Here is a 26,291-nt window from a genome sequence, read left to right as displayed (position 1 = left end):
ATACTATGAATCCACAACGTCCTGGGCCAAGCGCAGTCTAGCGGCCCGTCAAAGGAAGAATGGAAATGGCGACAAACCTGTAACCTCTATTTAACCATAAACGTACTCTAAGTAAAGGCGCTTGTCTCCGTTTTATTAATGAGAATGTAAATATTTTACTATTTAAATTTCTTATTTATTTTAAGTCTCTTAGCCTCGCCTTGTTATTACCAAGCCCGTTAAATGAGTGGACATGAACAAGCTCGACGCAGAGAAGCAGGAGGTGGTTGCCAAAGAACTTTAAACTCATACAGAAGCCCCGAGCAAGTCAAAGCCTAGTATCTGGGGCAGTCCTGACGATTTGGTGAGTGTCTCTCCTAGCGGCATAAGGCCGATGGCTGAGTGACTAGCAGGCCAATAGGTTCTGCCTCCATCCCGGGTCATAATAAAGTGTGACGGCACGCTCTGGGAAATAAAGCCGCGGGAAACGACAATCAAGTACCGTAAGGTGTTTACAAATGCAAAGACCATACAGCCTAGAACAACCTAATCTTCCGGAGAACTCATTTGAGGTCACTAAGCGCAGATTCTATATCCGCCTGATAGTCTTCCAGACCATACGCGACCATTGCTTGGCAGGCAGACCTAACAAAGTCATTCACCTTGGTGACCCCGTTTGCGTATCCCTCAACAGCTGTCATCAGCGTCTGCAAGGAGCTCTTCGTCTTTGAGATGTTGGCCCCCTTGGAAAGCGGCACAAGCTTCTTGTGCCGGATATCGGAGAGGGCGGCTAATTTGTTCTGGAGGACATCGAAGCGCAGGATAGGTGTACCCCAGACCTCGATGACCCCAAAGGAGGTCCTGTTATCAAAGTGATGACGGGACCACGACAGCCAGCCATTGACTGCTTTTTGCAGTTTTGGTATCGCCGTATGCATCTTGCGGATGAGACGTTGCATTTCTGCGCGGTCCGGGTTCTCGGGCGTGAGGGCATTGATTGCCGCTTCAATGGCGCGCATGCCGGCCTCAAATAGGGCGAGCTCTACGGCCTGTTTGGCTAGCCACTTCGTGAAGGCTATAGCACTCTGCAGAACGGTCCGCCCAGCAACTTGCGAGGCAGTCGACGCAGTCCCTTCTCCAAGTTCAGCCTCGGCGGCAGCAGTTTCTTCAGCAGCAGCTGCTGCTTCTTCGGCGGCGGCGGCCTCGGCACTAGCTGCAGCTGCTTCACTCGCCGCAGCGGTAGCTTCGGCAGCCTCGGCTGCGACAATGGCGGTTTCGGCGCCCTCGGCCAATACTTCAACAAGGGGGATGAGAGCAAAGAAGGCCATCTTGGTTGGACGCTTATGTTGGATGGACCGGAGGTACTCCGTATATGTTGCGATCGGGAGGAGTGGCGGATGTGAATCCCATTTCCAACAGTGTTCTCAAATCCTCCTCGTACAGGACCTACAGGTATATAAGTCCGCAGGAGGATGTCTTCCCTGGAAAAGCGGTGTGCACAATAAGTCAGCCAGCCATAAAATGTACAGAGCTATCCCCCGGGCTGCCCTGGCTCCAATCAATAGGTACGGTAGAGTCATTCCACCGGAAGAAGGGGGGGAAGGAGAGTCAGCTTTGCATCCCATGTCTAATCACCATGGCGGCGTTTGAGTAGTGCAGTGCAACCTTGACAAAAGAACTGCAGGGAACCTTTGCTTTTGTGATTGTTCCAGTTTGGGCTCTGCATAGTGTCAATGCATGTAGCAGCTTTGTGCTGCTGAGGATGTATCGGGCAAGGTGGTGGTGATGCTGGCGGTGGCGTCGTGGTGTTGAACTCCCCCCCCAAATTAAGCGGGAAAATCCGGCGGTCTTCTTTGGATGGGAATATTTGCCGCAAATCTAGCTTAGGTACTTACTCTGCAGCCACTACTAGTAAAAGGCTACTGCCACTGACTCGAGACATCCTCTTCGGCCATCCAATTGCCGCATACAGCATGACATGCGTCTTCTTTAGGAGACGGATCGGGCCTCGACCCTCCCGTCCATGGCTCCCGTCCCCACTCGGGGGTTAGCCGTCAACGGTCAGTTTTAGCGTAAAGGGTCATGTCTCTTTCCTCTTTCGGGCTCATACCCCGTAGAAGTTAATATAATGTCATGTTGCGATTATATCACGGTTTTCAGAGCTTGATAAGACCCATTTAATAAACTTCCTAGATGTCGAGGCCTTGCTTGATTCCGCATTCAATGACGGTGCTAGATGACGTATTCGTGACAGATTAGCTACAACGCGTTTTATCAACGAGCGGCCCATGTCAGCAGCTCTCACGAGTCACGTCCTTCAGGTGGCCAACCTTGACAGATCACATTTCCTCTCACAACACGTTACTCGTGCCAATTGGTCAACTGGAACCGATACTTCCCTCCGAGGTTGCAGTCCGAGACAAGCCCCACTCCACCTGCCGATATGATGTTATAGGCATTGATTCAACGAGTTTTACACGAACATGGCAATATGTAGATATATAATCGAGCATGGCAACCCCTTTTTAACTGTGCTCTTCTCTGCTCATTAAGATTCCCTCACACTACGGACATACGTCGCGTCTACCTCGGGAAAACTTGATTCATTTTCCATATTCTAAACCCGTTTTCTATTGGTTCTCAAAATTTGCATACTTGTTGAATCGGCGCCAAGATGAGTGTGCTCGCAGAGCTTGCTGAAGTCATTGCGGAGGCGGGCGAGGAGGGTGCAGAGACCGCGGCAGAAATTGGGGCTTCATCGGAAGCCGATTTGGGAGAATTGGCCGAAGAGATGGCAGCCGATGATTCCGTTGAAGCGAAGAGCGTCATGGAGGAAGAAGGCGTTTCTAAAGAGTTTAAAGAAGGACAGGATGAGATCATGGAGGAGGCCAAGACCGGCACCAAGGCCAGCATCCTCAGCCGGGTCAGGGACCTGGTTAAGAACATGTGGAACAATAAGGGCGCTTTCGCCAAGATGATCGGTGCCGAGGTTGCCAAGGGAGTCTTGTTCACTCTCGGCATGAAGGTCATCGACTCCATCTGGTCCAAGAAGGCCCAAAATAACCCGAGCCCTGCGAACCGACGTCGCCAGGCTATTACTCGGGCCATTTTGGCGGAGCGTCATCGGACGGACCCAATCGTCAAAAATTGGCAGCTTTGGATGGCGAAGCATTTTGACCATCGCGAGAGCTATGGCAGTATCACGGTCGATGATGTCGACATCACCATATTCCAGATCTTACAAGAAAAGATTTCGCAGGCACGAGAATATTCCGCTACCAAGGTCCAAGAGGCTGTGGATGCGGCGAAAAAGAGTAAGCAAGCCGATAAAGCGGAGGCGATACTCCAGCTGGAGACAAAGTATGTGGAGAAGCTGGTCAGGATCAACACGACCATCAATCACAACGGGTCATCGATGATGGCAGACGGTCTGAAGGTATACGATGCCGAGTTGGACGAAGCCAAGAAGGAACTGATGATATGAGGTTCCAGACAACCAGAGGATTTAAGCGGGGATGCTTGATTATATTGACAGTGCGTTATTTCAATAGTGTCATAACTCCAACTGATTGCCCGGTCGGCCGGTACATGACGTGCCGGACTCTACGACCAACGGTTCGGTTCCAGCTCCTTCCTCAACGAAGGGGACTAGCAAGAATGAACAATTACTCATACCTCTGTGTTCCATACGTGAGTGCGGAGCGCGTCGTCGTCACGCAGGGGAGGAAGCCATGGTCAAATCGTCTCCATCCCGTGCAGATGGGCTCGTAGCGCTGTACCCGTTCCTTGTTTGTGCCCGCCCGGTGGTGGCATGCTGCTCAATATAATGCTGGTCCGGTTGTGTTGGCTGCTGTGCTGCTGATGCCAGGGCGCCTGCTGCTCTGGTAAAATAAGGGCTGGCGTCGGTATGCTGCATCTTGAGCCCTTGCCGGTAAGAACAAGGGGACATCTAGATACGGCTTGCTATATGCCATATTATAGCTTTTAAGTCGAAGGCTGTGAGTGAATGAGCAGACAATTTTATCGATAACTGTAGGGTAGCATCTGATTGGAGGACCGTGAAGCGTTCAATGTTTCGATTTTATTAAAATGAGCGAGTGCCCGGTCTTTCTCGCCGCCTGGAATCGTTCACAGTCGTCATTCACAGCCTTGACACACTCGGCGCGCCATGCAGCAACAGGTCGGGGCGAAGCTGATTGCATTTGTCGTCCTCGAGCCATACAAGCAGCAACTCGGCAGGACCTTCTCGGGTCTCCGGGACCAAAACCTACCTCGATTACACGTCGAGCCCTGACATCGACTTTGACCACATCAAATCCACCATGACGTGCACCAAGTTTTGATTCGATATGGGGCTTCGTGATAAGACATGCTCCTCACTCTCTCCTCTTAGTATGGTCTAAGCGAACAACGTCCATATACATCGGTGCTCTCAAGATCGCCAGCTGCAAGCCTTGCGCAGCGAGGTCCAAGAAGATGCCAGATTCTACATCCGCCAAGACATGTTGGAATTCCATCACCTCCACGCCATCGATGACGAGACACTCTAGTACGTCTTGAACACGTCAATGTTGCGTCTGCTACCACTAACAGCTGTCTTTGGCGGAGCTACGTCCCACAAAGTCCGAGATGACTTCCAGTCCTGGGTTCCAAAGAACCTCGAGGACCGTCTCCAGCCGGACGCTACTAACCCGCACAACGACGTAGAGTGGGTGCACGCAACATCCACGCCCAGATGCGAATATGGTCTCTTTGTGGATGATGTCAGTCTCGAATCCGTGGACCATCTCGCTGTTAACTGCCAGTCGTGAAGCTTTTGCGCAAGAACTGGGAGTCCCCATTTCCCCCACACGAGAGGAACTACACAGTTCTCGCCCCGTTCCATGGTGCCACCGAGTACGAGGAGGAAGATTTGGGCTGGATGTACATGCCGCTGCAGGAATACCTACATGAGTATGACTTGCTTGGAAAAGGTGGCTGCACGGCCAGTATGCGAGACCCCCATACATTGACGGAACCGAAGACGAGGGTGAATTTGTAGGACATTGGAGGTACTTGAGAGTGTGTATACACTCGCCTGTTGTCACCCTCCAGATGCGTGATGGTCCTTTAAAATGCGCATACACTCGCCAGCATTGACGCGCCATAGTCGTATAGCAAAACCAGAAGAACCTGAGGCTAGGAGTGTAGAATCATGCGAGAACGCGAGGGAAAGAATCTTTCCGCCCTTCCCCTTGCCCACAAGAGCACGTATAGGCTTCCACGCTTTTGCGCACCAGATGTTTACTTTGCGTCGCCTCTTATCGATGGAAGCCAAAAGCCTTGCGTCGTGAGAAAGAGTTACCCGATCGACGTCGCAGCAATCATATTGGCATGATATTGCCCATCCATTATCTGTATGCATTCGCCTTTATCTATGCACTAGACTCGTAACGTTTCACAATGGACCGTCAGCAATAGTAGTGAGTCGTGTGAGAAGACTACGGACGAGGCACGGTCAACGCAGATCTGAAGAGTCGGAATGCATTTCCTTGTTTTTACACTCATACAACCCAAGGGTAGGAGCTGTGAGTCACGTGAGAATGATAACGGCCAAGTATTCTGGCCTGTTCCAAAAGTCCGCCCGCACTCTCCTGTACCTACACGACAGACTCGTACCGTCCCAAACCTAGAGACTGCCGAAAGGAGTTTCCCGTCATGTAAAGGATATCAAGGTCGCGTTCGAGGCCCCATTGAAGAAGATCCCGGGTTACGTCCGGATGTATCCCAAACTTGTATACATTCGCCGGTATTAACCCGCCAAACTCGTACTATGTCGAGCATACAAATTGAATCTACCAGGGTTGAATCGTGAGAGAAGGTGGCCATCATGACTGGATTCTGGGCGTCGAATGTTTGCAGACATGCGTTCCAATCGCTATCTGTCTTGGGCTTTAGGGAGATCGAACTAGGAATTCTGGCTTCAAAGAGAGCTCGGACTTTACTATTCTTAGGCGCAAAGACAAGAAGTGAGGAATATAACTGCAGCGGCGTCGACCGAATACATTCAATTTTGAAACGCACGCCATCGTTTAGCAAGGCTGATAGACCTGCATTACTCTGACCCTACTTTGGGAATTAGCTACGTCGCATGCCAGGGGGCTTACTTGGCTTACTTACCTTGAACACAGATTTCAATCCTTCTAAAAAGCCGATGCTTGCTGATGCCTTGCCCAGTAGACTTGAAGCCTCCATCCAGTGGAAGAAGTGATGAGTGAGAAATCTATATGCTAGTCCACTATCGGGGGCGCGTTCTTCCGCTTCTTGTGTATGATGTATCCAGTATTGGCAAGTATACTGGACCTCTGAAGCAAGGCAATCATCTACTCTTCCTTCACTGGTTGTAGATTGATGCGTGCTGACATCTTTTATATCGCAAATGTCTTGACCAAGGCAATCCGTTATGCGGAGGCAGTTTTTAGCAATGACGCCATGAGCTTGCTTCTCACTGACCCAAAAGTCATTGTGATTGCGCTTATTAGGGTCTAGCAGGAAGTCGCGGAAGGACAGGTGTAGTAGCCTTATAGGCTCATCTTCTGACGGCGGAATGTTTAGACGGAATGCAGCGCGTGCAACTTGTCATATATCTCCTCCCTCGGAACGTGGAAGAGTGCACTTAAAGAAGAAATCGATAAGGGACTTGCGAAGTTAATGATAGATCTAATAATGTATCGGAATTTCTTAAGCATACTCTTTCTCTCTTTTTTTGATAGCCCATTCTGTAGCCGATCCGGAACAGGCAGATATGTTGCATCTAGTTTTGATTCTTGGCTTCTTGTTTCGAAACGGAGAATTTCTTTGAGCTGCTTATCTGGATTCCCGCATCTACGGTCGTCAAGAAAGCGACAGATTGTAGCAGCAAAAATGAACAGCGGAACCGCCATCTTAATAAGTGTCTGGACGGCAAATTGGCCTCGCCAGTTCGTAGCCAAGCAACGGTGATCTGATACTGAAGCATTATATTTGTCTCGGATTCTCTTGAGATCATGATGGAGAAAAAGAGATATATCATTTTCCATCACTGGGAACGGGAGATTATGCAATACCAAATCTCGGTATTTGCGAGACATTTTGCTCAACCTTTGACGAATCGGCAACTCTGGGCGGCTGGTCACGAAAGTCTTCAGCCGCACAGATCGTAAATCTTCCACACGAGAAAAGAGGAAGAGAAGAACCTCAATATCATTGTGACAAGGGCTCATTAAAGGGCTTGAATCAAAAGGGCTCAATTCAATGATAACCTTGTAGGATGTCAAAGGTCCTTGCTTTCCCCAAGCTATGAGGCGAGGGGGGACCATCTTATATACATGAAAGGAACGGCCCGTGCCTAGTGTGTCCCATAGTTCTCGTCGTGTTCTTGTGTAATAAAAGGGCTTCTAATCTTTGCTTGACCCAATCTGTGTGACAATCATCGGCTGATTCCTCATCTAGGGCGTCGATGACGACGATGATAGCTCGGCTCCCCAACATGCTGTGAATTTGCTTGTAGAGGTTCCAGGATGAGTTTCTGGAACTTCTCTCGCAATCCTCTGTGTACAATCTTGGAGTGATTCTCGAGTGCTTTCGTACGCTGAGGGGATATAGCCGGGGGTCTTGCCGCCATTTGAGCTGCAGTTGTGGTAATGACCTTTGATTAATTGCCTCGATGACCTTTGCCTCTTTTAAAGAAGAAGCTGGCCCCCAGAATGCCTTGGTTGGCAAATACCCCAGCAATGGTACGGGATACAGTAGACTTGCCGGTTCCTGCTATACCATTCAGCCAGGATATCTGCTTTATTCCTAATGAAGTAGCCCATGTATCTATATTCTGCTGAACATCGACGCGTGTATCTTTCAGACAGGTACGATTGCGTTCCTCTGCATGCGAGTCAAAAGCAGCATCTTCCGACCAACTGCTTTTGCTGGCCTTCTTGAATATCTTTTCTTCGATGAATGTCAGCTAAACTTTACTTCTATAATAAAACATCATACAATTTGTCTTACGAGACCATTTTAGCATTTTCGTTTGTTTGCCTTGAACAGGACTCAATATTTTTCACGCTAGTGTCGATTTCAAGTCTATTAGCATCAAATATTTTCCATAGTCAGGATAAACTAACTTGAACTAATCAAATCAACAGCTCGTCGTGTTTCGTGGAGCTGTGCAGTTGGGACGAAGCCCAGGAGCTCCTTTGCAAACGCAGCCGCGGTCACAGAAGCATATCGCTGTCACCGGTCATTCTTGTTCGAATCAGCGTAGTGGCAAATTCCTCTTATTACGAGGCAGGGAAAGCAATCCATGAGACCAGCAGCTTCCATTTCAAAGCACATGCAGCCCTGCCCAGCCGCCTCAGAAATATTATCCCTTTGAACGGCATTCTTGACCACTGTGTTCCCTGAAGCAATAAGCGAAAATTCTCTCTTTTTTGGCGCTTAATATCCTGAGATGGGTCGCAATCATCGGAATTGTTGCCTGGAACATGATTATAAGCGGACTGAAACAACCGATCATGCTCATATCCGTGATGGGCGTATCCCGGGCTGTCATTCACTCCGTTCCTCATCTTCGGCTTTGACTTCCACAATTTGTCGAGCAAATTGGGAATATCCGAACCTTCAATTTCGTGTTGAGCTTGCAAGTTAGACAACGCACCGAGGAGCACATCAGGGGGCTTATTCAGCGTTCCTTTAGGCTGCCATGTCTGATCTGGCAGTGATTTACCATAATCATACTGGACGACCCCTCCGCTTGTTTCCTCGGGTCGGCCTATGACGACATCCCCGAGCCGGATATCCTGTCCGTTGGTGAGGTCGAGCTATGCCATCACCAATTCCCCACCAGAAGACCGATTCGGATCTGCGGAAGGGACGAGAGGAGGTTCGAGGCTGTAGTCGCAGCAGAGGTGAAACCGTCAACACCTGAAAGTAGTGAGGCAATGACAATGTTGTGCTCGCCCATTCGGCCCCAGAAATATAGATTCGAATCCGAATGGTGCTGCTCAAACCCTTCCGGCGGCTTGTGGACATCGTCTAGTAACGCAGTAGCCGCCGCACATTCTAAAGGAAGAGCAGCAATCCACCCTACGGTATAAAGTTCCGAGCTCTCGAGTCTCGTTGTCATCGCTCTAAGTGTATGTCGATGAAAATAACGCCGAGAAAGAATACGAGAGTTAAAATTGGATGTCACCGCGACATCTATTTTCTTCGTATAGGGAAAAGAGAGGGGAAGAAGAGGAGAGATCTCGGTGACATCTATCTTCTTGGTGTAGGGAAAAGGGAGGGGAAGGAGAGAAGAGACCTCTCAGGCGAGAGTTAACTGTAATAATATGATTAGGCAACGTCAATATATAGATTTCCCTTGGGGTTACACTTGGTATATCAAAACAGGCTTTGAAATATTGTCTCCCTTCATTGGGCATCAACAAGGCTTCGAGTCAGGTATATGTCTTGGAACACTTGTAGCTTGGTCCCCTGCAACGGATCCTGGATTCCCATCGCTCGACTTGGCAAAATTGTGCTGCTGCATACTTTTCGCATTTATATTGTACATTAGTTGACGACTTCGTTGTAGATTCTGAGCACTTGATCATGCTAGCTACGCTTGACAATGTGTCTGCTGGGGCTAGTATATTAGCTATAAGCAGCATTGTCTAGTAGAGTAAATAAGGCGGAGGCGCTTCATTATCGTAATAGGTTCAATTTCTGCAGCCGGTCTGCAGGTTGTAGAGCGGCTGCAAAGACGACTTCCATTCATACCTTGTCACATTCCATCACTGGTCGTGAGCTTGCTTCCTCGCACACACTGGCCGGAATCAGCAACTCGCATTTCCGCAGGCAGTGCTTTCTTCTGCTGATCAATGAAAGGCAGGCAGCCATCAGAGACCCAGTCTCGCCCAAGTGTCAATACATGATTCAAGTTCAAGTACGGTGGCCTGTTCTTCACTAATAGCATAATCGAGTATAATATTTCCCATTTGAGGGCAGGCATTTAGACAGTATCGTAAAGTGTACAGCTTTGATATGGATGATGCTATTATACTACAAGATGATAGCGCCACTGTCGTCACAACAATAACCTCTCAAAGGACTAAGGTGAATAAACATCACAAATTGTAAAATCCTCAACGCGTTGAACAGCCATCAGGCAACCATGAGGCGAGAAATTTGGGATGCCCAGAAGTTGAACTGACTGCGATCGCCGATGCACAGGTACCGTTGGCCATGCTTGCGGCAGTTTTTCTATAGGCTTCGAGGGAGTTAATGTAGTGAGAAGGCTGGAACTGTAGCGGCCACAGCATGAAGCTGCATCTTGCCGTCAGTAGGCCACCATTCGGAACAAAGATGAGGCTACATGCCGTTGCTCACACCATATGATAAGAGGGGAACCAAGTCCTCTCACAAGTATATTGGATGTCAAAACCGCACAGTCCTGGGATTTCTAATAATAAAGGGGCAAGATGCCATCGCAGCTCGAGTCGCTTCACTGGCCAAAGCATCGCCTTCGCCTACTGCGATGGGCACCCAAGCATAGACCTGGATGTGTCACCTGCAAGAAAGACTATAACCTTAATAACGCTATGTTTGACAAAAAAAGTGGCTAGAAAAGGTGCTATCAAAGGAAAGTTTCGGATGCTATGCATTTCAGTACCACTGTGTTTCGCTGGCATTTTCACGAACACTTCGACAGGTAATTTGCAGCTTGTTGTCTTCATTATCGGTCAGCGCGCAATGGTCATGTTGACCCGAGAGCTAACCTGTATGAGAAGTATGCCTCACTAGTATGGACTGAATTTGAGTTGCAATTAGGACGTGGAAGCAGGCGAGTGGCCTATGCACCATTCTGGACCCCAGCCCAATGACTGCGGCATTGCCATCTAGCAAGTAAGTATACCTACGGCTTTCTTCTACACCGACTGCAAGGAAGAAGCTGCTCAACGGCCGCATAATGAGATTCGCTTATTTATGATGAGGATGAGATGTGACAAGGGCTCAGTGAACGTTTAGAGTAACACTCAGTCCATCTAATAACATATTTGGTATTCAAGGCCGTTGATTCTCTTCCAGGCCTAGTTGACCAAGGAGCTTTACTCATTACATAAGTAGGTTAGAGCCTTATGCCCTGGGTCTCGTGATCGTAGCCCTCGTGTAACCGTGTGACATGACGATAGAGGCAAGTGAAAGAAGAGTAGAGGGCCTTTCTAGGCGCGGTCAAAGGCGGCAAGGACCGTCACACTAAATATTATTCATATCTTACTAAAGCTATCTATAATACTATATATCATAGCCAAGACAGCTCAAATATCAGATTGTTATAACACTAGACTGCGAAGGCGGAAACAAGAGGCAACTGGGGCACCGCTTGTCAAGCAATTTGCCCGCGGAGCCGCTTTTATTGCGCCTCCGGAAGTTCATAGTACTCGTCGGTCTTTTTCGAAGATTGGTCTCGTTTGCCATCATGTGCCCACAAGAGATAGACTGCATCGTCTGAACCCCCACGACCCTCGTTGATATTGGTTGTTTTGCCCACAAAGCCGTGACGGGTGTCGGAGAGGAAATCGTCAAGGCTCTCGCTTCCCCGATGGAGCGCCAAACGCCGGATCTTTTCGTCTGACATTTTCTTCTCGCACTTGAGGTAGCGGTTTTCGCCTCCTGCGCCCTTTGACAGATCCTTGAGCCCGGATACTGACGAGCCAATGATGACGGTGAAGGAGGTGCATGCTTCGTCGCGACGTGTAGTGTACAATGGAATAAGCCAGACAAATCTATCCAAAGATTTTTAGCCTTCGCATCCAAGAGTGGAATATTTCCAAAGGTGTAACTCACTCTCCACCAAAGTTGTGGTTAATATCCTCGGGTTGGTGGTGGACCTCGATAACCCGGTTCGCCGGCGGCTTGTTACCGTATACCACCTATTTTACTTCAGCTGACGGAGGCTTGAATTGTGGGGAGGATAATGCTTACTTCTAAACCAGATATATAAAAGTCATGAGCTATAGCCGACTTATACTTGTTGAAGAACTCGGTTCTGAAGTGTTCGATGAGGGCCTTTCCTGTATTCACGGCATTACCTGGCTCCTCTGCAGTAGTGTCAACCTAACATGAGATTTGTTAGCGCCTAGTTCATGGTTGTTGTTTATTATGATGTGGTTTGCGCATACCCAGTTCTTGCTTAGTTCCACCATCTCGATTTCAGCGAACTCGACTTCGTCTTTGAACTCGGCGTCTAGCGTTTCGACTGCGATAGAGGGTCAGAGAATCTACAGTTGACCAGGGATACGAGGCATCTTACGGCGTAGCAGATACTGCGTCATTTCGGAAATTCGCACAAGCTCCTTCAGAATCTTGTACGACTAAATCCCGTGTTAGTTTACATGCGTAGATAGGTTCTGCGATGCAACTTACAACGATGTGCGCGATGTGGTAGTCAAGAAGCTTTTGACCCGCAGGAAAGTTGACAGTGTTTGTGTAGTCGTCGAGAAGGGGCCTTTTAAACCAGTTATCATCCAAGCCCTTCACGCCGGGCCTGCGCTTGTCTTACCGGTACGCGTAGTTGTGTCGGCAGGCGTTGTTAATGAACTGGTCCGCCCACGTCTTGACCTGCTTAAACGATCCCTCCACAGAGGCTGCTGCAACTTTGTCGGGGGACCCCGACTCGCCCATAACCCGGCCCAAATCTCCCTGGTAGAATAGCGATATCTCTACATCAGCGTGCTTGCTCACATCTTCCATGCTCTTCTTGACTGATGCGCTGATATCGCCAGTCACTCCCCAGAACTTCAATGAAGCCTCGGCACTAAAGACATGAATATGAGTCCCAAGTATGTAGATTTCAGTTGGTAGGTAGATGGTCAAAGACTTACTGTACTTTCAGGTCCTGCTTGCTGATAGATCCTTTCGAGTTGAATGATAGCCGAGCAATCATCTTGCCACCGGTGTGGAAACCTGATCAGTTAGCCTTTACTGATCAAACGCAACTGCTAGAGGGCGGGGATATTTACCGTGAATCCATTTGTCACCAAAGTCCCGAGCAAACGAGGCCGCCTTGTACCGGTTCTTATTGAACTCAAATACAGCGGGCAAGTCTACTTGTCTCTGAATATCGATAACGGCAATATATGTCAAGCCTTCTTTGGAGAGCTATACCTATCGTTAGTTTTATTCCACTATTGCGATTAAAAAACTCATACCTCTGCCTGATTCAGGTAACTGCCGGATACGGAAGCACTCTGACCCCAACCAGATACTGTTGCAGCGCCGCTGACGTGCAGAGCCTTGATATACGAACTGCACCGCTCCAAATTAGCTTCGACCCTCATGCAGCCCTATTCACCAAACATACTCAAAGCTTTCTGTAATCTTGTAATAGGTGTCCATCTTTCCCGTGCAGTCCTGTAGATCGGTAGTAGCTCGGGTATGGATTACGTTGAGCGCAGTCGTGTTTCGCTCATTTTCCAAGTCGGCAAGAACATCCTTCATGATCTCTTCTGGGTCAGGCGGGGAAAAGTATGACACTACGTTTACACTGGTCAAGTTTGCGCTGGGCGCGGTGAAGTTGAACGCCATGGTTGTGGTCTGGTTAACCAACTCTTCAGCCAGGGTCGCGGGTACATCCCTCTTCTGTTCGCCAGGAATGAAGACGGCGTCAGGAATCATTCCCTTGTCCAGAAACGTGTTGTAGCTGATTCACGGTTTAGAATAAATGTCTAGCCCCTTGACAAGACTGGGACTAATAGGAGCCGCTTACCCTTGTCCCACAGACAACAGGCCCGGGCCCTTTTTCTGTTTTTTCTTGCCGTCATCTTTAGGTTCTCCAGGTGTCGTATCTTCTTCTACCTCCTGCCGTTTCGTAGGTCCGACCTGAATCATGCGATCCTCTTCTACGAAGTCAACCTGGTTAAAAAGTTAGCGTACACATAGCTGTATAAAGATGCTTATAGAGAGTGCGGCACTTACATGCTCGTGTCGTTTAATATTCTCGAGCACGTCGGGCGGGAAGCTGCCCGAGTAGCCGTGAAATCCAATAGAAGTCCCGCGATACTCATGTTCAACACCCGTTGCTTCGCTTGCTTTGTTCTCGCTGCCGTCGCCCTCTATGCTTCGCTTGTGGATAGATTTAACCCATTCAAGATGATCATTCAGATGTTGCTCTTCTAGGCCTCTCTTTAGAACCACAATGTGGCTATGAAACAGTTAGCATCGGAATTTGCGATCGTCAGTCGTGTTCTTAAAGGAGGACTGATTTCTTACCCCAGTGGTCGGGTCGCGCCGTCTTCAGAGGAAGCCGGCTCCGCCGCTACCCCTCTGAGCAGAGCGGACACGAGGACAAGAGACCAGTGCATGCGCTTCATTGTGCTGTTCTGGCAGAGTTGCGCTGCCAAGTCAAACTAGATGGCGGTCGGGGAAGTCCTTGGATGAGTGAAGGAAGAAGCGTTTGAGTGACGGGAACAGAGTTCTTATAGACAACGCAGCTGTTATAGCAGAAGCCAATGCCAATTATATGCCTCTTACTTGCGTAGCGAGCCGTCTCGACTGCAGAAATCACCTAGTCTCTTGCAGAACAATTTTATAGCAAATATAAGGCAAGTCTTCGTGTACACCCATGCTATGTTGGACGTGGTGCCACTATTGCTCTTAATCGCCACGGTATTACTATATGTCAACGGCAACTATACAGACCGAGGGTATGCAGGTCAAATATAACTGTGCTTGCAGCAGTGAAGTATTTCCCTTTTTGTGTGGCTTACTCGATTGTGGCATCATTAACAGTCGTTGTTCATATTTGTCTCGGAGAATTTGCCAAGCCATCAGGACACTGCCTCTTATGCTCCAATTGATTGGTGCACCTACGAAGCACTCATCGTACCAAGGAAAATGTTGGGCAAGAGATTACGGGACATCCATGTCCCGACTGACTAGGATAATCTAGCCTTGCGGTGACAACAAAATGAAAGAGAGTTCATGGCTACGCGGTTATTCCCACTCTTTTCGTGCGGCATTGGCATTGTAGTATCTCCGATAATGCTGGATATATTGCAAGTATGGCAATCTAAGTGGTATATCTAGTATCATGGGGCCTTGTATTATAGTAGCCGCCGTATGTGTGGGCTACCCTGGCAGCTCGGCTTCTGCCATTAGGCTTTTTCCAAGATGACTGAAGAGCCCATGAATCAAGTTTATCAGTACGTATTCGAGCTTGGAAAGGAGCTCTACAATCCAGCCCTTGAACTCTCTCTAGAACTACTGGAAAGCTGGTGGTACCCGGGCGCCATCGGGCCTCTGCATAGCGCGGACGACGGCAAGCTCCATAATTTAGATAACATTGAATTTAATATATCGCTCCAGTTGTCTAACTGGTTACTGACCCCTGCTGTGTGGCGGTACATAAAATGATAGTAGGTCGCACTACTCATCCGATAATCGCTCCCAGTGCCACTTTAGTTCATATCCCATAAGCTAACCTTAACTCCCAACCCTAACTCTTATATGAACTACTAATCCTAGCCGCTAAACTCTTCGTGGGGTGGTATCGGGTGAGTAGGGGCTAATATCAGGTGGGCACCCGCACCTCATACCATGTCTTCACGACCCTCCCTGCTGTGGCGGCGCCGTTAGCCTTTCATGCATGACCTTACAAGGCAAGGGGGACTGTAGCCAACCAGCAGAGCTGTAGTGGGTAGGAATACTCCATCTAGTACTAAGAGTAGCTTTTGAGCAAAAAAAAAGTTAAAGACTATCTTTGAGTGCGTGCTGGTATAGTGCTTACGTATTGCTATACTACTCCTCTCTCTTCCAGGTAAATATAAACTATATTGTACATGGAATACCTTTTTAAAAAATATCCTGTATTAAATATTATTTTGTTAGGAACTTCTGTTGCTAAGCTAGCTTACTTTGCTTGAATTATTGTAGACTAACCATAAAAACTAGAACTATGGATAGCATAAAACAGTAGACCGGTCCTTGCTTGACAGTATCCTGGCCTAGCTACGTCTTTGACCCCTTACTATGGTTGGAAGCTAGTTGTCAATAGCGCATTTTTCGTTTATACAGTAATTTCATTAATATGGCTAATGTTTGATATGCAGCCAACGTTAACTCCCTTTTTTTCGTTAACAGCTACTACGAGTACCGTCCCCATAGATGACGCATGTAGAGTAGTAACTTGGGGGTTGGATTGCAATTTATGCATCGATGTTTGCGGTAATACGAGCCGGCTCATACCCACAAAAGGATCGAGCTCGGTTAGCACTGCTGATACACAGCCGATCGGACTACACGACCCTAGCAAGGTAAGAGCGATGCTGATCCATATTTATCATGCAGATGGAAGAGGTTCTGCGATTCTCGCGCTTTGACCTTCTATCCATTATGCGTAGAGAGCGACGCAAATGTTGGATATAGCAAGACCAAAGAAAGACACACCACCGCCGCCAAAACTTTCAGTGCGCGATTCTCGCCTACTTCTTGGCAAAGATACGAGTGTCGCTTACTCCGAACCATCAGCCACGCTCTCCGCGGCTCCAGAAATGCCTATGGAGACACGACCTCTGGGGGCTAAAGCCAATCAGGTCACAACGGTTACGTATATATACCAGGGAGGAATACTTACAAATAATCTACTAACTTAGCTCAATACGCAATTTTGTGTCCAGCCTGTTGTTTGCAAGAACGGCGTCATCAAAGTCAAACAAGGACTAAACCAGGCTCTCTTTATACTCTTTGTGCATGTCACAATCACGAACTGGCCTTGGAGTTTCGAATTTTGGGTTAGAGTCAGGTTTACTTGCAACCTCGACTAACCCTTGTACAGCTTGAGATGGGCTGCATTGGGAAGCGCCGTTGGGAAGCTTCTCCCAAGCCGAAGCAAGTCGGTATATGACTGCAAAAAGTGGGCAGAGCTACGGAGTATAACAGCCGGTCATCAATTCAGGAACCGTTCGTTAGCCTGTCCCACACAATCCGCGGCGACAACGGCCAATTTTTAGGAATCATGCATGCATTGTACCCACCCCCATCCCCAGTCGCATTACGGATGATGACCGGGGCCATTATGCACCATCGCGCGATACATAGTGATAATTCACAAGTCGGCATCTCCCGTCTGTGCCCTATGGATGTGAAGAAAGAACGTCGTTTAAATGAAGTCCAAAATGGCACCATCTTCTAGCGACTCACGTGTAGCTCGGTTATCACCGCAACCAACCTGCACATAAAGAGTCGTATAAGCGGCCGGATTGCAGAGAAAAAGACGACTTCAAAACCTGCATTTGCCGTCTATTATTCACGGAAACCTTGATTCCAAGATGAAAGCCTCGACGATTCTTGCCTTCTTCTTTGGGCTGACTTCAGCCGGGGTAACTCGTGCACCTGACGGTCTTGAGGCCCATATAGACCAACTTGACTCCGATATCAAAAGCACCAACGCCGCGCCTCTTAGACGGTCCTCACAAAATGGGCCCGAGTCTTCTTCAGCACCGAAAGACCGTCGAATGCTAGCAAAAAGGGCATTAAGAACACAAAAGAGTGCCCCTTGGGGTCTCAGAGCCGTATCTCATCGACGCGCCGGGGCCTTTTATGAGAAATTCCCCCCCGACCCGGCGTCCAAGTACTACTATGATGATCGGGCCGGTCTCGGCACGTACGCATATATTCTCGACGGTGGCATCCGCACCACCCATGGGGAATTCGAGGGCCGCGCGGAGACGGTCTTCACTTTATATCCCGGCGATGAAATTGACCACCGCGGTCACGGCACCGGAGTCGCTGGCGTACTTGGCAGCAAAACCTACGGCGTAGCAAAGCGGGCCAAGCTCCTGTCTGTCAAGACGCTCGATGAAGAAGGCGGCTGCACCGCTTCTGCGGCGCTTCGCGCGCTGTCCTGGACTGCAGAGCATATACTCAGAAACGGCCGCCAGCATTCATCAGTCATCAACTTGTCGTTCGGGGTCAAAAAGGTGCAGTCACTGAATACTTTTATAGAGGCCCTCATCAGCGAAGCCGACGTCCCTGTCGTTACGGCCGCCGGCAATGAGAACGAGGATGCCAGCATTAGCACGCCGGGATCTGCCAAGGGAGTAATCAACGTTGGCCACATGAACAAGCACTGGGTTCTTTCGCCTAAGTCGAACTGGGGCCCGTCGGTTACTATGCTAGCTCCTGGAGTTGACGTGGAATGTCCCTCTTCAGGCAGCGATACCAACGTTATATTGCAGAGTGGCTCCTCTTTTGCGGCGCCTCATGTTGCCGGTCTTGTCTTGAATGCAATTTCGGTCCATGGCATCAAGGGGGCTACTAAAATAAAGGAATTCCTTCTACAGTCGGCTACCAGAGACCAAGCTTGTACCTACCACGACACGCCAAACATAGTAGCCAACAACGGCAACACTGTGCAGAAGAAACACACAAAGCCGCGTAATTGTTAAGACTATCACGATTGAAAGCTGTGGATAGAATTGGGCAGTGGAATTAGTCCTTGATTGAAGCTATCTAGCCAGGTAGGCTAGAGGCTTTTGATAGAGATTGTAGGTCATCCGTTGAGTCATTCAATGAGGGATCTATCTATAATGAAAATGACGGGTGCGATAGAGCCGTGGGGCGAGTCTTTGTGAGGGTTTGCGAGGCCCTTCGACGATGCCGATAAATAGGAGCCTTGTTCCATTCAAAGTAGGCCTGTTTCGTTGACAAAGACCGAGCTGAAATTTCATTAGTTAATTAAGTTCCCAAAAAGACCGAAGTAGTAATGAATGATATTAAGTTTTGAAAAGAAAAAAATGAAAAAATACAGGTAATCATGCAAGCATCATATAAGTAACTATATACAATCTTTCTATCTGGTAATACAGTATTTTGGCCGTACCTAGGCCAGAGAACTGCAATTAACCACGCAAGACACGATGAGCGTATCGCGATGGTCAGACGCTGGCAAGATTGGTCTGGTGATTCAAGCACAAAAATGCAGCTGAAACAGCAACTGAAAAGGCAGCCAAAAAAGCAGCTAAATAATACCGTGCGGCAGTTTAACCTCATTCCGGAGGGAACTCAAATCATATATTACAAAAAGAAATATATGTATGAATCTGAGATTAATAAATGTTTTCACACCTAAATACTTATAATATATGTTACCTTACGCTCTAGAGTTATTACTACGCCTTGCATTTTTTTCACGGACCTAGTTGTTACGCCGCGGAATTAGGCACTGAGGCCGTAATTGAAAGCTAGAAGCCGGGCGGTCAATTTCGAAGCTTTGGGCCAGGCTTGATTGAGGCATACAGTATTACAGCCTGTTACACGGAAAAGGCCCCACAGATCGTGAAGCCCAACAAAGGGGCCTCACCGATAAAGGACTTGACTCATTCGTTACACAACGAGACCACGAGAAGTATGGGGCGCACTAGGCACGGGCCGATCCTTTCATGTATATTAGACGGTCCCCCTTCGCCTTGAGGCTTGGGGAAACCAAGGATCTTTGACACCATACAAGATTATCATTGAATTGAGTCTTTTGCTCCAAGCCCTTCAATACAAGCCTTGTCACACAGCCGGAGTGTTGGAATTCGAGCCTTTGGGTCGGGCTCAATTGAAGCTTGCAGCCGGGTTCGGATTGACGCTGTTGAACTTGACGCGCTACTGCTTGGCCTGATACCGCCAGTAGTATCGATCAACCGATAACTGCCGCTTCTGTTGCTGGTATTCGCGATATTTAGGGCTAGCTGGCCAGAGCTCTGGGAGAAGCTACAAGAGCTGATAGCTGGAATGTATTCTAGCAGATGCCATGGATTCATCGCTGCCTGATCCTTTACGACAAAGCTGCTGAAGCCGCTGCTGCTCTTGTTGATCTAGCCTATCGAGGACGATCACTGCGTCTGACGGATCGGACCGGGCCGGAAGCTTATGACGGGCTCGTTGGATTGAAGCATGCCCGGCTCATGGAATTAAAGAAGACTGCCGCCGGGAGGTTGGGCGCGGCGGCCGTTTAATCGAAGAAGAAGGGAAAATAAATGCTGTAGAAGGGTCTGCAGCGGCCGTTCAATTGAAGCTACTAGAGGTCCCGTAGCTACAAATAACCTTGGGCGTATTGTTTGAAGCTATCGGCCGGGTTGACGGAGGTCTCATTAGTCGACGGAAGTCTCATTAGTCGACACGATCTAGCTACTATTTCCGTCGGAAGATCGATAATAGCTGTTGCAGCTGCCGAGAGGTCGGCGGCAGAGGGCTTCTATTGGAATTATGCTGAGCTGGAAGACCCATAGCAGCTATTGATACATGTGGCCGGGTTGAATTGGAAGCTGGCGGATTGAAACTGCTTATTAAAGGAAGCTACCGTACCAGGCCTAGTAAAAGGGACGGCTTTGTCGGGCTACAAGATGACTTGGTTCACAATATTGCAGCCATGAACCTCTAGTCCTCACTGCTCAGACTAACACTTGGTATTTATAATGAATAAATCAGTAGGAATATCTAGAAAAACGCAGTGCTCTATTCCATACGCATCCTCCTTACCTCTGCAGAGGTGTACCATCGTTTCAGGTCGCCAATATTAGTCAACTCAGTTCAGCAATGACGACTCACCAAGTGTACGTCTTAAGGATAACCCATTGCGGTCTTTCATGTTAAGGTTTGGTGTCAGGTTGAGTGGAAATGGTAGCATAGCCGTCCGCTTTCATGTTGAATCGACCGGCAGGGGCGTGATTTTAGATCTGATCACGTCTAACAGCCGGGCTTGCTTATAATAAAGGCCTCTTACAATCCAGGCGAATAATCTCCATTGCAATAAAGCGAACCCTTCCTATCCTATAGGAATAAAATTATGCATACTAGTATATTCGACGAACTTAAGGTAAAAGTCACATAATCCCAGTTAATAAGCTATAGTTAGTTAAAAGAATCTGGTATAATAATTTAAGGTAAGAAGTCGTAGTAATTAAATATAAAACTTAAGAATTTTTATTTTAGACAGCTTAAGCGTTACGTTATGGCCTTCTATATCTCGTAGCGGGTTAAGACGGACTCAAGCCACAAGTTCATAAAGGCGCTGGCCTGATTTACGCCTGCTCCCAGCGGAAGACCAAACGAATCTTCGAGGTGGTAGCATCTGCACTGATTTGTTGCTAGTGACCCAGCTTGACCTAGCTGTTAGCGACTCAGCTGATCTTAGCCGATAGATAATACGACAAAGCTGAAGGGCCAGCCAAATGGTAGCAACCCAGCCAAGAGTCAACCACTGAGTAGCCAGTGTGGCTGTTACACGGTTAAGAACTGGAGAAAGGTATCGGATAATAAAGGTTATATACCAACAAAAAAAGGTATCACGAGAGCCCGGAGCTAAACCTTAGCAAGGGCTGCCTCGGGATATTAGGGCTCATTGACTTCTTATATCTATAGAGACCTTTAGTCCATTAAGTCCTTGGGAGAGACTAAGGACCTTTAATACCTTGAAGTAAGATCAAATTGAACCTCATATTCTAAACCTAGTATCCCTGCCCTTGTCACAGTGGCCCCCTAACCCGGTCTATGATACAGTATATGGCATTGTCAACTTGTACAGTTCGTTGAACTCGAGGAACATAAATCCCAAGGCCAGAAGCATACTTCATGGCCTCAATATCATCTTTAACGTCATTCCCGAGATATGTCTTTGCCAAGTACTTGGTAGAAAGCGGGGTGATCTTAGAGTGCTTTGGTAGAGTAGGTAGCCGTTTGATATGATGGGAGAATTGCGCATTCGAATAGGCAACAATCGATAATATAATATAGGTTCAAGTTCTCAAGCTTCGTTTCTCTTCAAAGCCTCCCGGACCAGTATTAATTATTCCACTTGTCGTCGTTTACGCCGGCTGGGGGGCTCGGCTTTCTGGCGACTCGCCACAGCAAGCTAGAATTGTTGTTGGAAGAAATATGTGATATTTTAAACAGCTACGGTAATAAACTCGTAGGCGTCTACAGTCTTTTTCCTTCTGACTAAATTGGAATATTTCTGACAATTATTAGATGAAGCTTCTTATTTTTATTGTGTACATATACAGTTAAATTGCCTGCATTTTTATTTGATCTATGCATCAGCAGCAATAAAGGAGCGTAGACTGCAAAGATTAAAGAACAAAGTAGAAGAAGTGTGACAAGGGCTTACATATAAGAGCTTGGAGCGATATTTATATTCAGCTAACAATTCGCTTTAATATCAAATTTCCTTGGCTGTCTTAAGGCCTCTGGGGGCGGATAACCCTGATTTCCATAAAGCGGCGGTAAGCAAGCGAGGCTTAGACCTGAAGCCTCAACTAGATCTCGAGCCCTTGTGTAACTATCTTCAGGTTCAAGGGTCGGCCCGTGCCTTTACAACGTGACCTCCGTGTAATAAGAAGATTAACAGATTAATACTAATTACCCTAGGAGTTTAAGTACATCCAACCAGTTCTTATCTGTCACGTCTTGGCGTTGAGCTTTTAGCATCTGGTTAGACTCCCAAATTTCCTTGCCATCTTTCGACCGGTTCGCAAGGACTGTTAGCTGCGAGTTCCTGGTGTTGTCTTGACGCAATAAACGCCTAAAGCGGGATGATAGAATATTGTGTATAGCGGGTCACGTTGGAAATATTCCAATTAAGTCAGAGGGCAAACACTGTAAACGCCTACAAGATGATTACCGTAGCTGTTAAAATATTACATATTTCTTCCAACAGGTTAAATAACAGGCTGACAGATAACACTTTTCGACTTCACTTCGGGCGCCCACCTCGTTTACCTCTGTGGGTTGCCTAGTCTGTTTGACGGTTTGCTCTCCAGTGTATGCATTTGCCTTGTACACCTATGATTCCAGAAGATGAAATGTGTCTAGAGACCAAGGGTCTGTACTGTTGGAGCCTGTTATTCTAGCTGAACTTGCAACATGGTCTTGCTTCACACGTGGCCACTTATTGCGGGATAGCAACGCATATGCGCACTGTCCCCTTTGGACTAAGACCGGCAGCAAGCATGGCCCTTATGTCGGAAGCCTTTCTTGAGCAACTTATCCGAGGCCTCTAGAGATGAATACTTCTCGTACAAAGCGGCGTGCATGAGTAGGGTCAACGGTTGTAGACGTTCTCAAAAAGGCATGTAAGGGTGCACGCAGGAGCCAAGGTCTCATCAACAATACTTCATAGGCGATAATCTGATATCTATCAACTTCGAGTGTTAAGCCAAGAACAAGATACGCATGAATTAATGTGATGTATCTGGCTGCACACCGTTGCCTAGGTTTACCAGCGAAGCCCTTCAATACACCCAGTTCGCAAAAATTAGAAGCTCGTTGCTATAACTCGTTTTAGCGGGACGTTGTGCAACGGCCATTCTCCAAGCAGTGACACTTAGCGCCATTTTCAAGATGAACAAGATGAGTCAATTTAGTTATTCTGGCTACTTGGCAAACTCTGCCTAAGGAGTGACAATATTAAAGGCAAGGTTTGGTTCTGTAACAAGTGAGGTGATGGTATCCCACGCCTTGGTATCCCCATAAGTAGTTACGTCGTCAAGAGAGTCGATGCTCTTGGGACTACCAGCGACGGCCGATGCTACAAGCTCAACAAGAGCCTTGTGCAAGAGCCATACCGTCAATGTGGCATTTTCATTCCGCGGATCCGGAGGCGGCACGTACTCAACCGCGCGGCCGGTAACGGCGCCGTTGCTCAGACGGACATGCCAACCCGCGCCCTCTGCGGGCTGCTTCGGCGTCGCTTTCATGTCCTCCACCATCAACTCAATAGTGACACCCGTCTCACGGAAAGCCTGCGGCCCATTCACGGTAATGGCCACCGCATCGAAGAGCTCTTCAAGGTCGAGCGCCATCAGGGACGCCGGTGTTAGTGCGTTGATGGCGGCCGTAGGTCCGTTTTGCAGCTCCGACGCCCCGGCCAAGTAAATATTACGCCACGTACCATTTTCGCAACCGTAGCCAAGTGTTGTGTAGACTGATGCCAACTCATTCTTTGCATCGGTGTTTTGGTCGTCGGCGAAGACGACGTGGTTCAGCAGAGTAGCTGCAAATCGCAAATCTCCCTTCGCGATATAGTCTTTGGCCGTTGCTAAAACCTGGTCACTGCCGCCCATGCTTGCGACATATCGTGTTGCCTCGTCTGCGGGGGTGTGTGGCCACAGTTTTGACGGATTGCCATCGAACCAACCCATGTACTTGTCATATACGCCTTTGACATTATGGCTGATCGACCCGTAGTACCCCCTGAGGTGCGTCTTGACGCTTAGATTCGGGGGCATCTCGATGCCTTCCGCTATTTCCACAGGGGTTTGGCCATTGTTGAGCTGTCGGAGGGTTTCATTGTGAAGGTAAGCATAGTAGTCTCGTTGCTCCTCCAAAAAGGGGAGGACGTAGTTCTCGCCATTTTCATTCCAAGTCGGCCAGTGATGACTAGCAAACACGACTGAGGCTTGATCGCCGAACAAGGCAATGGCCTGATCTATGTATCGCGACCAGAGCCTCGCATCTCGAACAGGGGCGCCTCGAAGCGTCTGGATGTTATGCAAGGTATGAGTCGCATTTTCTGCCATGCAAAGGGCCGTGTATGCCGGGAAATAAAAGTTGACTTCGGCTGGCGCTTCCGTCCCCGGGGTCAACTGACAATAGATCTCCAGCCCCTCGATTCCAGGAACCAGAATACCGTCTTTCTTGATGGTTTGATTCGGCGCCACCAGAGAGCTAGTTCCCGGCGGCACGGCCTGGCCCAGACCCGAACCTATCTGTCCCGTGGGGGATTTATCCAAGGCCTCTCCGTACATGTATATTGATCGGCGGCTCATAGCTGCTCCGGCGTAGACATTCTCGCTCACGGCATGTTCGAGAAACCCATCAGGTCCAATGATTCGAAGATCGTCACCTGCAATGTCCTTGATTGCCTGGCTGCCGCCAAAATGATCACCATGACAGTGAGTGTAGATGAGGGCTTTTATAACCGGTTCTTGCCCTATCTGGTCCTTGTGGAATCTCTGATAAAGCTCAAAGGCCTTGCGAGCCGTCTCTACGCAGGTCAGACAGTCAATAATAATGATGTCGTTGGTATCCGGAATCTGGACAATAGTCATGTTGGCAATGTCTGCCCCACGCACTTGGTAGATACCCATGGTGACTTGGTAAAGACCGGCTGTCACGGTGCAGAGTTGCCCCTGTCTCCATAGAGACTTGTTTGCAGTTGATGGAGCATCGTCCTGGAGAAAGCCGTATGCGTTATTGTCCCAGATAACCTCATGCTTCTGCTCAGAGTATACCAGAGGATCTTCAAAGGTTGCTACAAGACCCCTTTGGGCAAATTCGAAGTCACGATTGTCGTCACTCATGGTTGAGACGGGGTATTTTGCATGAAAAGTAGACGAAATGGCTTCAGGGCGTTGATTTTGTGAATGGTTTGGCTCACAACCCTTCGTTCTGCTTGGACGAGAATGTCAAAGGACAGACATTTATACGTGGATGGAGACCAACTCCTGACCCGGCATTCACCGACACGGCAGCACGAACTATGAACGGGAAGGTGTGAAAAAAACCCTATGCAGCACTTGGATACTTAAAAGGCAGTGCATCCGAGTGCCCCCCCACACCAATGTGAGGCGGGTAGATCCTCCCTCGCGTATGCAACATTTGCCCAAAGCAGAAGGCTGCTCTACTTGAGTTCGCGTGGAAAGCTAATGGTACGGCAACAAATGTGAACAAGATGGTGTGAAGTAAACCCTGTGCAACAATTGGATACTTGGAAGGCGGTGCATCCGAGTGCTCCCCCAACCCCAATGTCACGAGGGTAGATCGTCCCTCGCGTATGCAACATTTGCCCAAAGCAGAAGGCTGCTCTACTTGAGTTCGCGTGGAAAGCTCATCTCATACGGAGTATCTGACATTCCATCTGCACGTGTGTAAGTCGGGAGCGTTGGTGGCTTGCGTCTGCCCTGTGGTATTTCATAGTATATTTCTCTTACTCCGCAGAAAGTAAGTGCATTTTCATCAAACGGACAACCTCGCCTTCATACAGCCCCTAGGGACGGCCGGTTGGTCACTCAACCGGCTGGCTGCAGATGAATATGTTATGCCGCGGGGGGGGGGGGGGGGGGGGGGGGGGGGGGGGGGGGTGGCCGATCAGCGGCTACAAACACGATCGCGGCGGTTGAGGTTTCCAAAGTCTGAAAGAGCGTTTGCTTTTGCGCTCTTGATAGTTGGTTGTTTGCAAGACCGGCCCCGTACATAAACCCGATGACCTACCAGTCCATGGGCACGTGGTGCATCGTTTGATGTAAACCTTTTGGCCGCTGGACGACTATTTA

The 26,291-nt window shown here is 48.5% G+C and overlaps 6 protein-coding genes across 6 annotated transcripts; 3 read left to right on the top strand and 3 right to left on the bottom strand.

Annotated features, from left to right (window-relative positions):
• Window positions 1-542: 542 nt before the first annotated feature.
• Window positions 543-1,307, bottom strand: J3458_014365 (uncharacterized protein; the record flags this gene model as incomplete). The annotated part of the gene is made up of 1 exon (XM_007812659.1): window positions 543-1,307. One exon carries the CDS (start codon window positions 1,305-1,307, stop codon window positions 543-545), a length of 765 nt encoding a protein of 254 aa, XP_007810850.1.
• Window positions 1,308-2,653: 1,346 nt separating this feature from the next.
• J3458_014364 (uncharacterized protein) lies at window positions 2,654-3,463 on the top strand (the record flags this gene model as incomplete). The annotated part of the gene is made up of 1 exon (XM_007812658.2): window positions 2,654-3,463. One exon carries the CDS (start codon window positions 2,654-2,656, stop codon window positions 3,461-3,463), a length of 810 nt encoding a protein of 269 aa, XP_007810849.2.
• Window positions 3,464-4,547: 1,084 nt separating this feature from the next.
• J3458_014363 (uncharacterized protein) lies at window positions 4,548-4,790 on the top strand (the record flags this gene model as incomplete). The annotated part of the gene is made up of 1 exon (XM_066120515.1): window positions 4,548-4,790. The coding sequence occupies one exon, from the start codon at window positions 4,548-4,550 to the stop codon at window positions 4,788-4,790; it is 243 nt and encodes an 80-aa protein (XP_065974348.1).
• A 6,596-nt stretch (window positions 4,791-11,386) lies between these two features.
• Window positions 11,387-14,345, bottom strand: J3458_014362 (uncharacterized protein; the record flags this gene model as incomplete). The annotated part of the gene is made up of 14 exons (XM_007812657.2): window positions 11,387-11,759; window positions 11,821-11,906; window positions 11,959-12,090; window positions 12,156-12,232; window positions 12,287-12,347; window positions 12,400-12,481; window positions 12,536-12,790; window positions 12,858-12,939; window positions 12,996-13,134; window positions 13,185-13,281; window positions 13,337-13,675; window positions 13,742-13,887; window positions 13,951-14,176; window positions 14,245-14,345. 14 exons carry the CDS (start codon window positions 14,343-14,345, stop codon window positions 11,387-11,389), a joined length of 2,196 nt encoding a protein of 731 aa, XP_007810848.2.
• Window positions 14,346-17,300: 2,955 nt separating this feature from the next.
• J3458_014361 (uncharacterized protein) lies at window positions 17,301-18,419 on the top strand (the record flags this gene model as incomplete). Its single annotated transcript, XM_007812656.2, has 1 exon — window positions 17,301-18,419. The coding sequence occupies one exon, from the start codon at window positions 17,301-17,303 to the stop codon at window positions 18,417-18,419; it is 1,119 nt and encodes a 372-aa protein (XP_007810847.2).
• Window positions 18,420-23,408: 4,989 nt separating this feature from the next.
• J3458_014360 (uncharacterized protein) lies at window positions 23,409-25,319 on the bottom strand (the record flags this gene model as incomplete). Its single annotated transcript, XM_007812655.2, has 1 exon — window positions 23,409-25,319. The coding sequence occupies one exon, from the start codon at window positions 25,317-25,319 to the stop codon at window positions 23,409-23,411; it is 1,911 nt and encodes a 636-aa protein (XP_007810846.2).
• Between the last annotated feature and the right edge of the window lie 972 nt (window positions 25,320-26,291).

Source organism: Metarhizium acridum (assembly GCF_019434415.1).
Source record: "Metarhizium acridum strain ARSEF 324 chromosome Unknown scaffold_320, whole genome shotgun sequence".
NCBI classification, from domain to species: Eukaryota; Fungi; Ascomycota; class Sordariomycetes; order Hypocreales; family Clavicipitaceae; genus Metarhizium; species Metarhizium acridum.
The sequence above is the reverse complement of the archived record's forward strand: the minus strand, read 5'-3'. Positions and strand labels throughout refer to the sequence as shown.